At 57.0% G+C, this 13,891-nt stretch overlaps 2 protein-coding genes across 2 annotated transcripts; one reads left to right on the top strand and one right to left on the bottom strand.

The window, feature by feature from the left end:
* Nucleotides 1-1,853: 1,853 nt before the first annotated feature.
* On the bottom strand, nucleotides 1,854-3,990 carry DRAP1 (DR1 associated protein 1). The gene is made up of 7 exons (XM_052662146.1): nucleotides 3,832-3,990; nucleotides 3,516-3,588; nucleotides 3,314-3,407; nucleotides 2,922-3,041; nucleotides 2,708-2,801; nucleotides 2,411-2,499; nucleotides 1,854-2,071 (listed from the first exon to the last, which is right to left on the bottom strand). The coding sequence occupies exons 1-7, from the start codon at nucleotides 3,871-3,873 to the stop codon at nucleotides 1,966-1,968; spliced, it is 618 nt and encodes a 205-aa protein (XP_052518106.1). The 5' UTR covers nucleotides 3,874-3,990; the 3' UTR covers nucleotides 1,854-1,965.
* Nucleotides 3,991-4,277: 287 nt separating this feature from the next.
* C25H11orf68 (chromosome 25 C11orf68 homolog) lies at nucleotides 4,278-6,743 on the top strand. Its single transcript, XM_052662029.1, has 2 exons — nucleotides 4,278-4,399; nucleotides 5,357-6,743. The coding sequence occupies exons 1-2, from the start codon at nucleotides 4,278-4,280 to the stop codon at nucleotides 6,111-6,113; spliced, it is 879 nt and encodes a 292-aa protein (XP_052517989.1). The 3' UTR covers nucleotides 6,114-6,743.
* Nucleotides 6,744-13,891: the final 7,148 nt, after the last annotated feature.

Here is a 13,891-nt window from a genome sequence, read left to right as displayed (position 1 = left end):
TGGAATTCTCCAGACCAGAATACTGGAGTGGGTAGCCTTTCCCTTCTCCAGGGGATCTTCCCAACGCAGGGATCAAACCCAGGTCTCTCGCATTGCAGGCAGATTCTTTACCAGCTGAGCCACAAGGGAAGCCCCCCCTAAAGAAATCGGCTTTCTTTTCTAACACCTGGAGCGGGAACAGATGAGCAGCGGACAGGACCACGTGTCCCCAGGCTCCAGCTGCTCTGGGCCCATCCAGGCTGTCCCCCTGCCTCTGACTTCATAAAGAAGTCACACACCACCAGATAAAAACTGAATATCTCAACATCCCACCAAAAACCTACTCACCTTTCCCCCTCTTGGGCTGGGGTTGGCCTCAGGCAACCCCACCTCACTCCATTAGTCGTCTTCTCCCATCCCTTCAGCCACTTCAGCCTGCACTCCTGCCATCTTAAAAAACAAACAAACCAAACCAAAACAAAACCAAGGCTTCCCTGGTGGCTCAGTGGTAAAGAATTTGCCTGCCAATCCAGGAGACGTGGGTTCCATCCCTGGTCTGGGAAGATCCGACATGCCATGGCGCAGCTAAGCCCGTGTGCCACAACTGCTGAGCCTGAGCTCGAGGGCCCGGGAGCCACAACTACGGAAGCCCGCGTGTCCTCGAGCCCACGATCTGCAACAATAGAAGCCTCCGCAATGAGAAGCCTGGGCACTGCAGCCCAAGCAGCAGTGAGGACCCAGCACAGCCCAAAATAAATAAATTAATAAAACTTTAAAAAACAAAAGCTGTTGCTCTGTCCTTATTCTGAGCCTCTGTCCTCTCCCATCTCCACTGCATGGTTCTGAGTGCTGCTTCCATTCACCTCTGAGTTTCTCACCTCCAGCTCTCCTGTCTCGTCAACCACCAATTCACCAAGGCGTTTGACAGCTGGCCTCTCCTCCTCCCAGACGCCCCTGGGTGGGCACCACAGGAGCTCCCGGGGGCCCTCGGGCTGGCTGCTCTTCAGTCCCCTTTGGTGGGCCACCCTAGCCCTCTCCTCTCCCTGACTCTCAAGGTTCACACACCTGTCTTTAGCCCACTACCTCCAAGTGCCCACCCCATGCCTCTCCTTAGTGGCCTCACAGGCACCCCAAACTCATCACAGCCAAACTTGAGGTCTTACTAAGATCCCTATTGATCTTGAGATCCCTCTTCTATGTTCCCATGTCCCTACCCAAAGAAACCCAAAAGTCCTTGAAGATCCCCTCCCTCCTAGTCATCAGCACTCGAGTCTACCGCTAACCCAGGCCTCCAGGCTGCCTGCGGCACTCCACACCTCCCACCCGCCTCACCAAGCCGCTTCTCCTGGAAGACACACGTCTGCCTCGTGCGCATAGCTCCAGGGTCTGCTCAGAGTCACTGCCTGCTCACCAGCCAGCCTTCATGGGGCCCCCACCACACCACCTACCTCTGCCCCCACTGCCCCTCCTCATGTCCTTTAAGGCAAGTGGCCCAAGCTCTAGTTTCCCAGACTCATTTCTGTTACCTGTCCCTTTGCAGCAACCCAGAGTGAACAGAATGGTCTACATCAGCGAGCCAAGAAGAAGTCATTCAGAGAAGAGGAACCTACCCAGGGACACACAGCACCATGAGACAGGCTGTCCCCCAGCATGACCGGCACCAGCTGGCTCAGACCCTCTGCCGCTCTGACCGGCCTTCCTTCCATTGGCACCCCTGGCCCTGCGCTGGCAGAACTGTGGCCTCCAGCACCCCCGCTTCAGTCAGCTGCTGCCCAGCCCCCTGGGGCTCTGGGTCCCAGCTCAGCATCAGGAAGGAGGTGGAAGGAGAGAAGGAGGCCACAAACCCTGGACAAAAACCAGGACAGACGTGAGTGTTCCCTTTTATTATTATTTTATTAATAAATTTAAGAACAGGTCTATGGTCTCTCTTCCCCCCAGAGCAACTAAAACAAACTAAAGGGGGTGTGGCCTGGGGGGCAGAGGGCGCTAGGAGTCATAATCCTCTTCTTCCTCTGCGTCAGGTGCTGAGGGGCCCGGGGGTGCTGGGGGCAGAGGCAGGGTCGAGGTGAAGGGCATGAAGGGTGTCGGGGGGCTGCAGGGGAGAAAGCAGTAAAGAAAGATCAGGCCACTCTCTGGTGCCCATCCCCGCCCACTCAGCCCCACCTGGGCATCCCCGGAGCCCACTACCCTCTGTACCAACAGGGAGCAAGCCCAGAGAAGGGAAGGACGCAGGGCAGGTCACACAGCCCCACCTAGCAGAAGAGGACCTTCTGAGAGCACAGTCCCCAGCCTTGAAGTCCTTCTTAGTTCCTCCCCTACCATCCCCCCAATCTGCCACGACCAACAGAACCAAGTGGCTAGGGAGGCCAGGAGGGAGGCCAGAGTCAGTCTTGGGGTCAGTGGGCCCCCTTGGTGCCACTGAACTGCTTACCTCTGAAAGTGGGCAGGGGGGTGGCTGGCCTGGGGTGGGACCTGTGGTGTCTCCTCTTCTCCGTCACTGTCTGTATCCTCAGACTCATCCTGAGAACAAGGCAGGACTTAGAGACTAGAAGGGCATGGCCCCATCACTGGAAAGCAGGGACAGGAGGCTGACCTCACTAACCCCAATTTAGAAAGAAACCAATACAAAGGTCACAGGTGAGGGACCAGGCCCCCAGCCAGCTCGTCCTGGCCTGGTATAGGGCTGCCCTGTTCACCCTATGGGCCAGAAGCCTAGGGCCTCACTCACCTCCTGCTCTGAGTCCGTCCCTGACAGCTTCTTGTCCTTGCCTTTGCTTCCCATCCCACCGTTCTTCCGGCCACTGCTGCCTGGCTTCCGGCCCCTTCGGAAAGATACAGTACATCTGCCCACAGGTCTCCCCACTCCTTCACCACTCCCCAGCCATCCCCAAGCCCAGGGGCCTTGGCCTTCCCCACCGGGACACTGGTCCCTGGCACCCTACCTGCGGGGACCCTTGTCCCCATCCATGTGGTTGTCTTCTCCATCCCCCTGCATGTCAGGCACAGATGCCACCAGGTCCTTCAAGAAGTCAAACTGCTGCTCCAGCTCAATGCACTGCTTCCTGGAAGAAGTGGGAAGGGGATGGCACTCGGATGAGGCCCAGACATCTGGGCCCTCAGCAAGGGACAGTACGGACTCTGTGGATGTCAGGGGAATGGAACCTGGAAAATTTCCACCCCAACCCTCCCCCTTGGCCAGAACATCCTAATCCTCCTCCTCAAATCCACAGATCTCACAGCAGCCTACCAATTCCTCATCAGGGCACAGCCTCCCCCAGGCGTGTGAACTGGAGGAAGACCCCCAACTGGGCCCTCTAGGATCGGAGCCACTCACAGGTGGGATGTAGTCATGGTCTTGGCGTTTCGGGACTGGGTAACTTGGCATGCTTTCTTCAACAGAGACTCCAAGAAAAGCTCGAGCGCCCGAGCTGAGGAGGGTCAAGGAGAACGCAGGGTGGTGGCCCAGTCCACAAAAAGCGACCCCGGGGCTGCCGGGCTCCCCCACTCCCCCATCCCGACAGCTCCCGACAGGATACAGATGATGACAGGCACGGCCGCCGCCACCTTCCCAATCTCTTCATCCGTCTGCATGATCTTCTTGATTCGTGCCTGGGGAGGGGGCAGACAGCTCGGACCCCGTCGCCTCCGTCCCAGAAAGGGTGCTGAAGCCGGGCAGAGAGAGGGAGCATCCCGGGAGAAAGGGGGCGGGGGGCACCCACGCTGGAAGGGCACGGAAGGGGGCGGGGCGTACGGGGCCCCGAACACGGCGATGCGCCCGCCTCCCCAGTCCGGCCTGGGCCGGGGCTTCCCGAGAGCCCGGCCCGTTCCTCTGGGGCCCGCTCACGTGCTCACCGGCGGGAACCGCGCGTTGTACTTCTTCTTCTTGCTCGGCATCTCGGGCCCTCTCCCGCCGCGCCGGACCCAGCGCCGCCGCCCGCAGCCTCCCGGCCCCCGGGCCTGCTCGTAGCCCGTCCGCCGCGGTTCCCCCGGGTCCTGGTGCCGCCGGCTCCGCCCCCTACGCTCCCTACCGGGTCCTAGCGCCGCCGGTCAGGACGCCGCCGGCAGGGCCCGAGCGCCCTCCCCCTTAGAGCCTCCCGGGCTTTGCGCGTCGGTCCGGGGCGGAACCGCCACTCCCGCCCGCCCCCAAGACCTGAAGAGCGAACGTTAGCTCCGCCCCCCAAAGGCCCGCCCCTCCTCGCCTTCCCTGATGGCCCCGCCCCTATGGCCCCGCCCTTTCCCGGCCCCGCCCTGTGCAGCGTTTGTCTATAAAGTTCTTGTTGAGGCGCCGGGGTAGTAAGATGGCGGCGGCGGCGGCAGCCGTGGCGGGGGCGGGGCGCGGCGGTGGCAGCGGCGCAGAGCCCCGGCAGGAACGGAGCCGGGCCCGGGGCTGGCCCGGCGCCGAGCGCAGCGAAGGCCGGAGGTGACGCTGGGGTTGGCGGGAGGGGGCAGGACGGGGGCGCAGCTCGGGCCGTGGGCACTAATGGCGGCGGGCGCGGCGGGGCGGGAGGCAGGCTCTCCTGCAGCCTCTATCCAGCCGGGGTTCGAGTCCAGGCACCGCCCCGTTGGTCTCGGATCGGACACTGCCCGTTTCTCGCCTCAGTGCCCTCGTCTTTAAGCAGGTTGGATAACGCTCGCCCGGAGGCCTGGCCCCATGGGCCCTGCCTCGGTGCGGCGAGGACGTGTGCTTTGCCTCCCTCCATTAAATCCCGGCGCCCGGGAGAGCGGCCAGGCTCTGGCAGAGCCAGGAGGCGTAGCTGGGCCGGCGGTTCCCACATTTGAATTGCCGTTTCGGCCCTGTCACTCACTGAAGGTGTGACCTGCAGTGAGCCCCTTCTCTCTGAGCTTCGGTTTCCTCGTTTGTAGGTCAAGGAGAGCAGTAATAACACTAACTACATTTATATAGCTTTTGTTCCACCTCAGGTGGTTAATTCTGCACAACTGCTTGAGGCAGTAACAAGTTGTTATCCATTGTGGAGACGCGGCAGCCGAGGCCCAGGCCCACACCGTTCAGTTCAGTGCCTGGCACCCCCTGCTGCTGCTGCTGCTGCTAAGTCGCTTCAGTCGTGTCCGACTCTGTGCGACCCCATAGACGGCAGCCCAACAGGCTCCCCCGTCCCTGGGATTCTCCAGGCAAGAACACTGGAGTGGGTTGCCATTTCCTTCTCCAATGCATGAAAGTGAAAAGTGAAAGTGAAGTCGCTCAGTCGTGTCCGACTCTTAGTGACCCGTGGACTGTAGCCTACCAGGCTCCTCCATCCATGGGATTCTCCAGGCAAGAGTACTGGAGTGGGGTGCCATCGCCTTCTCCCTGGCACCCCCTAGGACTCAGCAAGTTGAGTCTGTCCTGGCCCTGCCCTGATTCGGTTCCCTCCCGCAGGATGGAACCAGGTGAGGAGCTGGAGGAAGAGGACTCTCCAGGTGGTCGTGAAGATGGCTTCACTGCTGAGCACCTGGCTGCAGAGGCCATGGCAGCCGACATGGACCCCTGGCTGGTGTTTGATGCCCGCATGACACCTGCCACAGAGCTGGATGCCTGGTTGGCCAAGTACCCCCCGTCCCAAGTTACCCGCTATGGGGACCCTGGCTCGCCCAACTCTGAGCCCGTGGGCTGGATTGCAGCATACGGGCAGGGCTACATCCCCAACTCGGGTGATGTGCAGGGCCTACAGGCCGCCTGGGAAGCTCTGCAGACCAGCGGGCGGCCCATAACGCCTGGTACCCTGCGCCAGCTGGCCATCACCCACCGAGTGCTCTCTGGCAAATGGCTGATACACCTGGCACCTGGCTTCAAGCTGGACCACGCCTGGGCTGGCATTGCTCGGGCCGTGGTTGAGGGCCGGCTGCAGGTGGCCAAGGTGAGCCCACGGGCCAAGGAGGGGGGGCGGCAGGTCATCTGCGTTTATACGGACGACTTCACGGACCGCTTGGGTGTTCTGGAGGCAGATGCAGCCATCCGTGCGGCAGGCGTGAAGTGTCTGCTTACCTACAAGCCTGACGTCTACACCTACCTGGGCATCTACCGGGCCAACCGCTGGCACCTCTGCCCCACTCTCTATGAGAGCCGTTTCCAGCTGGGGGGCAGTGCCCGTGGCTCCCGTGTGCTGGACCGTGCCAACAATGTGGAACTGACCTAATAGGGCCAAATGAGGGAGACGGCCGTTGCCCCCACTACTGGGGCTGGAGCCTCCGCCTGTCTTCCCCCTCCTTGTCCCATGGAGGTCGAGCCCCTCCAGCTCTGAGGACTGGGTCACTCGGGAACTGCCTGCATCTTCGATCCCTTTGAACTTCTGTCCTGTGTTTGGGCTGACTCCAGTCCCTGCTGGCTGGAGGCAATGGCTCCCTGAGGGCCGGACCCTCAGCCTCTCTTTGCTGCTGCCTCCCCTTGGTCATCCAGAACCACAGGCGGGGTGCAGACGCCAGCAGGAGAACCTTCCTTGGCCACCCTCATCCCTGGCTGCACCTCCCCCTCCTCCTGCATCCTCCTTTTCTCTTCCTCTTTCACAAGAGAGAAAACTAGTGCTTCCAATCCCTCTCCTCGGGGCCTTCACAGTGCAGGGGGCAGAGGTCCTGCGGGCCTGAGCATGCCATTTTGTTGGCGGAGAGTGGGTAATTGTTCCCACTCCGCCCCCAGCACAGAAAGGGGATGCCAGGGCCAAGGACACAGGGCCTGTCCCTGCCACCTCACAGCCCACACCACCTTCTTCCTTTCTTTGGCTCCCTTGTCACACATGTACTGGCATTTCAATAAACCCAGCCTGGGTCTGTGTCTTGAGTGTTTTTTACAATACTGTGTTGGTGATTACCTGCATTGGTTTGAGGAGAGAGGCAGGGCCAGGAGAGACTGCCCCCTCTGTCCTGATGGCCCTCAACGGCCAAGCTGGGAATGTCTCTGAGAGCCTCTTCAAAGTCAGTCCTATCTCACCTCCATCCCAAGAATCACAATCAGTTGTTCAGTGATTTCCCATAAATTCAAGGACTTGGCCCAGTAAAGTCTGAGGGACTACTGCTAGCCCACAGGGTGTGTTCGTGCCAGTTAGAGAAAGGTACCTCCTTGGTTTTGCCCTGCTTCACCAGGGCACATGGTCCAGTGAGTAGAGGGTGTGTTGGGTTTCGACCCACTTGGCTGAAATATCCTTGTGCAGTGAACCTTTCCCATTAGAAAAAGGTACCTCCTTGGTCCTGCCCTGCTTTTCCACCAGGACACACGGTCCGGTGAGTAGAGGTTGAATTGGGTTTCTGTCTGCTTGGCTGAAATATCCTTGTGCAGTACTCAATCTTAAAAAGCCTTCTAAGTCTTCCCATTTATACTCATCTCCTACCACCCAGACCATCAGAGGCCACCAGTTTGCAAGGCACTTCCATGTAGACTATTTAATTCTCACAACCCATCAGAAGATTTTGGCTCAATTTATAGTCAAGAAAATAGAGACCAAGGGGAAGAGAGTTACCTGAGTCATGGGCAGAGAGAGTTAAAAGACTTGTGCCCCAGGAACTTTTCTGGTGGTCCAGTGGTTAAGACCACCCTTCAATACAGGAGACATGGGTTCAATCCTTAGTTGGGAAACTTAAGATCCAGTGTGCCATGGGGCACCACGACTAGAGAACCCACGTGGTACATCTAAGATCCAGCCAACACAACTAAAAATAAGTAAATATTTTTTAAAAAGTCATCCTAGTCCTCACCAGGCTGATGGGGGTCTCCAGCTTCACCTACGGTGAGCGCTTTACAACACAGCTAGCACGTTCACTCACATTGATCTTCCTGGGCCATGCCCTCTGCTGAGGCTGCAACAGCTTCTGGAAGCTTGGCTCCGCACCCCTGGCCACAGCCCTGGTCCTGGCCTTGGCCTTGGTTGGAGGCCAGGGTGTCTGGCAGGGAGCCCCTAGGGATACGGCTCTCGTGCTGGAACTGACTCAGCCTCCAGCAGCCTCATCGAATTGGAATTTGGAGCAGGGGAGCGGAGATGCCACCAGGCTGACTGGGTGGAAGTAGGTGAGTCATGCTGGCTCGGCCCCCTTCCCAGCTTCCTCCACCCTGAGCTGAGTCCCCCTCGGCCCAACCCTGGGAAGTCCCCAGCACTGAGTGGTCTCCAGGTTGGAGCCCCATGCCCTGCCTCCCTCAGACAATTAGTGTCTTGCACTTGCCCAAACTGAGCCAAGGCTTGGGGGGCTCCTGACTAGGCCTTTGTGGGTCCCACAAAGATGCCCAGGTGATACCAATATCACCTGGTTCTTCCACAATTAAGCATTTCACACACTTAGTCCCTGTGCTCCCTCATGGCCCCGCTTTAGCCCTTTCCGCACTCTTTCCCCCAAACCATTGCTACTTGCCCCATTCTCCCCTCTACCCCAATGCCAGCTGTCCTGCAGAGCAGCCTCTGTCCAATGTCTGTCCGCTCCCCAAAGCCCATCTGTGACCCCCTCACAGCCTATGACTTGAGTCCACTCTTGCCCCCGTTATAACCTAGCTGCCCGCCCCCAGCTTCCCTCAGTCTCCCCTTTCTGCCCATGCTCGCCATGCTGGAGCCAACTGGCTGTCTCTTCACCCCCTGGCACACAGCGCTGGGCCTCAGGCTCTTCCTTCTGCTTGAACAACCTGCTTTGCACCAAGGATCGAATGGTTCCTTATGTAATCACTGTCTGTCTCTCGCTAGCCCCCCAGACTCTGTGCTCCGTGAAGGCAGGAACAATGCCTAAATCTGAGCGCTGTCCCCAGAGAGCCTTGCGCAGTGTGTGGCCAGAGCAACCTTTTCATATATTATTGAATGAATGAACGACTCAAACCCATCCCCTACCGGTACCTCCAGCCTCAACTCCTCCACTCCGTGCTTGACGACTCGTTGTTCCAGAATCAGGAGTTGCCGGCGCCTGTGGTTCTCTTGCTCACACGCTGGCTTTCCCCACTTTGGTGCCCTTTTCTCAGGCTGTTGCCTCTGCCTGGTAGGCCTGACCCTCGCCTGCCTCCCTGGCTGACCCCAGATCTCAGAGGCAGATCTCATCCTCTCAGAGTCTCCCCTCCCTCATCCACCTGCTCCCCAGTTTCCCATAATGCTCACTCACCTGTGGCGCTCATCTGGGCATCTGAAGCCCCTCAAGGACAGTGGCTGCACTTTATCCCCAGGGTGTCCCCACCTGTCCCCAGGTGTCCTAGCTAAGTGCCCAAAAAAACTGAATAAATGAGTGACTGACTGAAAGTCACTCTCTGTGTGTGGGCCTCAAATTCCTCATTCTGTTCATAACGAGAGTCAGGCACTGTGCTAAGTATGTCCCTATGTTTCTCATCCAAGCCTTGCTCAGCTCTGTAAAAACAGGTCCAGAGAGGTTCACTAATTGGTTCAAGGCTACAAAGTTCAGTATGTGAATCCAGGTCATCCAACTCCAGGCTTCCCAGGTGGTGCTAGTGGTAAAGAATCTACTTGACAATGAAGGAGACGCAAGAGACACAGGTTCTATCCCTGGGTCAGGAAGATCCCCTGGAGTAGGAAATGGCACCCCACTCTATATTCTTGCCTGGAAAATTCCATGGGCAGAAGAGCCTGGTGGGCTACAATCTTGGGGCCACAAAGAGTAGGACGCAACAGAGCACACATCCAACGCCAGAGTGCCCAATGCATTGCTGAGCCCCTACTATACAAAAGTGCTGTTGGGGAGAAGGGACGCACTGCAAAGATAAACAAGACCCAGCAAGGACTTAGAATCTGATGTGTAAAGCACATAGGTTTGGTCCTCTGAACCACCTGAGAGAGGCTGGGCCAAGACTAAGATTCCCATTTTACTGATGGAGAAACTGAGGCCCAGGGAGTATAGTGACCAAGCCTACTGAGCAGCAAGGATCTACCTGCCTACAGTGGGGACTGCTCCTCTGCCAGGAGCAGCGACAGCAGCTCCCCTGAGTGGGACCCCCTGCTCAGGCTGGCAGGGGCTTCTGCCCTGTTTGGCTGGGCCGTTCCTCTACGGGACTCAGGAAGCAGCCCAGACCCGGGGCAGGTTAGGCTGGGTAAACTTGGACAGGCCCTGTGCTCTGCTCCCTTTTATGAAACCACAGAAGGACGACTGAGCCAGGAAAAGGATGACATCCCCACTCCACCTACTCCCAGTCCCACCACGCCGAACCCCCAGCCCTGGAGAGAGGGTTCCAGAGGGACTGGGCTGTGAGTGAGGGGGCCCTGTCGACCCCTGATTCCAGCTGGGGCTAAGGGCTGAACCTGGGAGGACAGGAAACAGCTGAGTCGGGAGAAAGCTTCAGCCAGAGCTTTGGCGAGGTTCTGGGGATTTTCCCAGAAGGGCAACTGTGCCCCACTCCCGCCCAATGGGAGGGGCCCTGGCAGGGACCTGGCTTGGGTCACACAGCTGATTCATCTGAGGAGGGAAACTCCCCATTTTCTCTGACTCGCCTCCCCCAGATGCTGAGGGGTAACCCAAGGGCATCTAGCCCAGAAACCCACCAAACCCATCTTTCCTTGATTATTGGCCTCCCAGCAGGACTTGAAAACCACCCAGGGACAGAGTTGGGCAGGGCAACAGGGCCCCGGGGCAGCTTCCTAGGAAATAATAACGGAGACTGCAACCAGAGCAACAAGCGGACAAAGGGCTCCTCAGGTGTCCCCCCTCACCCATTTTTCAGATGAGAAAACTGAGGCTCCCAGAGCAAACACACACGCAGCTCTGTTCTGCTCCAGGCACTGCTCTAAGCAATGTGTACACATTCACTCTTTTCAGCCCTCGTTTTCCTGAGGCGTAAACTGAGCAGAAAGAGGTTAAGTCACTTGGCCACGGTCAAGGCTGAAAACGGTCCGGAGGCTCTCCACAACTCCCAAGAGCCCTGCACACACCCCCTGAGGTGGGGCGCTCTCCCCCGGTCCCTGAGCAGAGGCCTCCCTGGGGTGAAGTCTGGAAGGATTTCTGGAGACCTTCTATCCTCAGGTCCCAGCTCAGGCCCCTGGAAACCCTTGAGAACAGGCAGGTCATGCATGGGGCCCTGGTTCCTTCCAGGCCAAAGGGAGAGAGAGCTGGCTCCTGCAGAGAAAACTCGGCGGAACCCGCAGAGGTCGGGAGAGAGCAGCGAGGCATTCCCGCCAAAATCTGCCTCTGGAGGCTTTGACTCGATTCCAAACCCCAATCCTTTCCTCCCGAGTCAGAGCCTCCTTTCCTGTCTGCCTCCCCCCTCCCTGACCCCACACACACACTCACGCACGTACACACAGGCACACTCTGCATGCAGAGAGTCTGGCCTCCAGGCCCTGGTCCCGGTGGGCCCTGCTCCCTCTGCCCTGGGCCAGAGTCCCCCTGAGGGCTGGAGGGGAGCTGAGAACGTGGCTCTGGGAAGCGTGGCCCAGAGAGGGCTCCATGCAGACAGCCTCTGCCTCATCTGGACCCACTCACGGGCAGGATGACTCACCCCCTCGCCCCCCATGACTCAGTTTACACTGGTGCCCTGAGGTCCTCTCAGGGAGGGTTTAGCGTTTACTAGGCCCAGCCCAGGCCTGCCGGCCTTTCATCCCAGGATAAGAGTTCCATCCCTGGGCTGGCCCGTAGCCGAGGCTGGCACCCAGAGCCCGGGGGTGGGGGGAAGCCTCAGCCTAGAAGGGTAGGAGAGTCCAAGAACTCTGTGACAGGCCCTAACCGCCCCAGGCCTGGGACTGCAAGGGACAGGAGCTACTCTAAGAAACCTAAGGGGCCAAGCTGAGCGGGCAGAGCCTTGTGGGCTCCAACAGCAGAGCCCCCGGTGTCCGGCATTCAGAGGAAACGGTCCACGTGACACAAAACACAACAGCAAGAGGACTTCCCTGGTGGCCCAGCAGTTAAGGACTCCACGCTTCTACTGCAGGGGGCTCGGGTGCTATCCCTGGTGGGGGAGCTAAGATCCCACATAACTCGAGCCAAATAAACAAAACATAAAACAGCAACCAACAGGGTGTAGAGCAGTTTAACTTTTGGGTAAAAAGATACACAAGAGACCGCTTACAACACGGAGGGATGCTTTTCCCTGTAAACGCTTGGGTGACTTCTGGATCTTTAAGTGTGTAAATGTATTTCCTAGTTGAAAAACAAATGCGATGAAAGTTTAAAAACATAAGGCAAAGTAAAAAACAAAAAATCGAGTTTTAAAATATTTTTTCTCTTGCACACACATGTACACACACACACACAGAACAAGAGATAAGGAGAATCCCCCAAACATAAAATTCTTAAAAATTATTCTGAGATTAAAAACACATAATAGCCTGCATTACGGTGGTGGTGTTGGAGAAAACTCTTGAGAGTCCCTTGGACAGCAAGGAGATCCAACCAGTCCATCCTAAAGGAAATCAGTCCTAAATATTCATTGGAAGGACTGATGCTGAAGGTGAAACTCCAATACTCTGGCCACCTGATGCAAAGAACCGACTCATTGGAAAAGACCCTGACGTGGGAAAGATTGAAGGCAGAAGGAGAAGGACTACAGGGGATGAGATGGTTGGATGGCATCACTGACTCTACGGACATGAGTTTGAGTAAGTTCTGGGAGTTGGTGACAGACAGGGAAGCCTGGCGTACGGCAGTCCATGGGGTCACAAAGAGTCAGACACAACTGAGCGACTGAACTGAACTGAATAGCCTGCATAGTGCTCTGTCGCATGAGGGATTAATCTAGGTTAAGGACTCGAGGAAGTCCTCCGGAGGAAGTGGAGGGGAAACTGACACCTTCAGGATGAGAACTGGCCAGGCAAGGGGGTGAGGGCGGGCATCCTGGGCAGAGGGAACAGCCTGTCGCCATGTTCAGGATTCTGGCTTCTTTCAGTGTCCAATCTATGAATCTGAGGGATTCATTTACACTGTTGGGTCAAGCAGTAGCTTGGTCTTTTCCATTACTGTGTAGTATTCTATTGCATAACTATCCCATATTGCATAACTATCAAGGGACAGACTAACAGGGCAGTGAGGAGCTCAGGCTCTGAAGACTGACTGCTTACATTCACAGCCTGGCTCCACCATTTCCTTGCTGTGCAGTTTTTAGCAATCTGCTTAATTTCTCTATGCCTCCATTCCCTAATCTGTAAAATGAGTGTACATTTTCATCTTTCTCCACAGGATGGTTGTGAGCATTAATGAATTACTTTGAATAGTGGCTGGTTTATAAGAGATACCGGGAGAAGTAAATGGCAACCCATTCAAGTATTCTTGCCTGGAAAATCCCATGGAGAGAGGAGCCTGGTGGGCTACAGTCCATGCATGGGGTTGCAAAGAGTCTGACACAACTGAGAGACTAAACAACGACATACATGGGTGTGAGACACTAGTGTGTGACTCTCTTGACCCTTCGAGCCCCTCAATCAACACACAAACTAAAACAATACAGAATATGTCAAACATCTGGACCCTACATCTTTCCAGACCCCAGACCCTCCTAAGAAGCAATTTGAAAGGTTGGCTTGGAAAGGTCCAAGTCTGAGGGCGAAGTGGTCAGAACTATGAAAGATTCTTCTGTGAATATTGTCAGGGTTTTAACAGTTCCTCAGGGGACTTCCTCAGGGTGTTTAGGACTTGCCACTTTCACTGCCAGGGACCCAGGTTCGATCCCTGGTTGGGACACTAAGATCTCACAAGCCAGAAGCCCAACAATAAGTAGATAAAAATAGAATAGAAAATCCCTCGGGCTGCTGGGTGGGAAGTGGAGGGATGGGAGCAAGCTGGAGGCTGTGGGTAGTATCCAGGTTAGACAGGATGGGGCCAGGCCCAAGGGGAAGAAATCTTTGTGGATGTGAACTGAAGTGTCACCTCTAGGTGTAGGGAGACTGGAACCTATTGCTGGTGGGATGGGAACTGTTGGAGAGAATCAAGGCCTAACGAGTACCCTGTGACCCGCAGTTCCACCCCTGGGCTCACAGCCAGGAGAAGTTAGTGCAATTGGCCATGGAAGGATATATCGAGA

The sequence above is a fragment of the Budorcas taxicolor genome, chromosome 25, assembly GCF_023091745.1.
Source record: "Budorcas taxicolor isolate Tak-1 chromosome 25, Takin1.1, whole genome shotgun sequence".
NCBI lineage: Eukaryota > Metazoa > Chordata > Mammalia > Artiodactyla > Bovidae > Budorcas > Budorcas taxicolor.
Note: the sequence above shows the minus strand (reverse complement) of the source record. Positions and strands in the feature narration are given on the sequence as shown.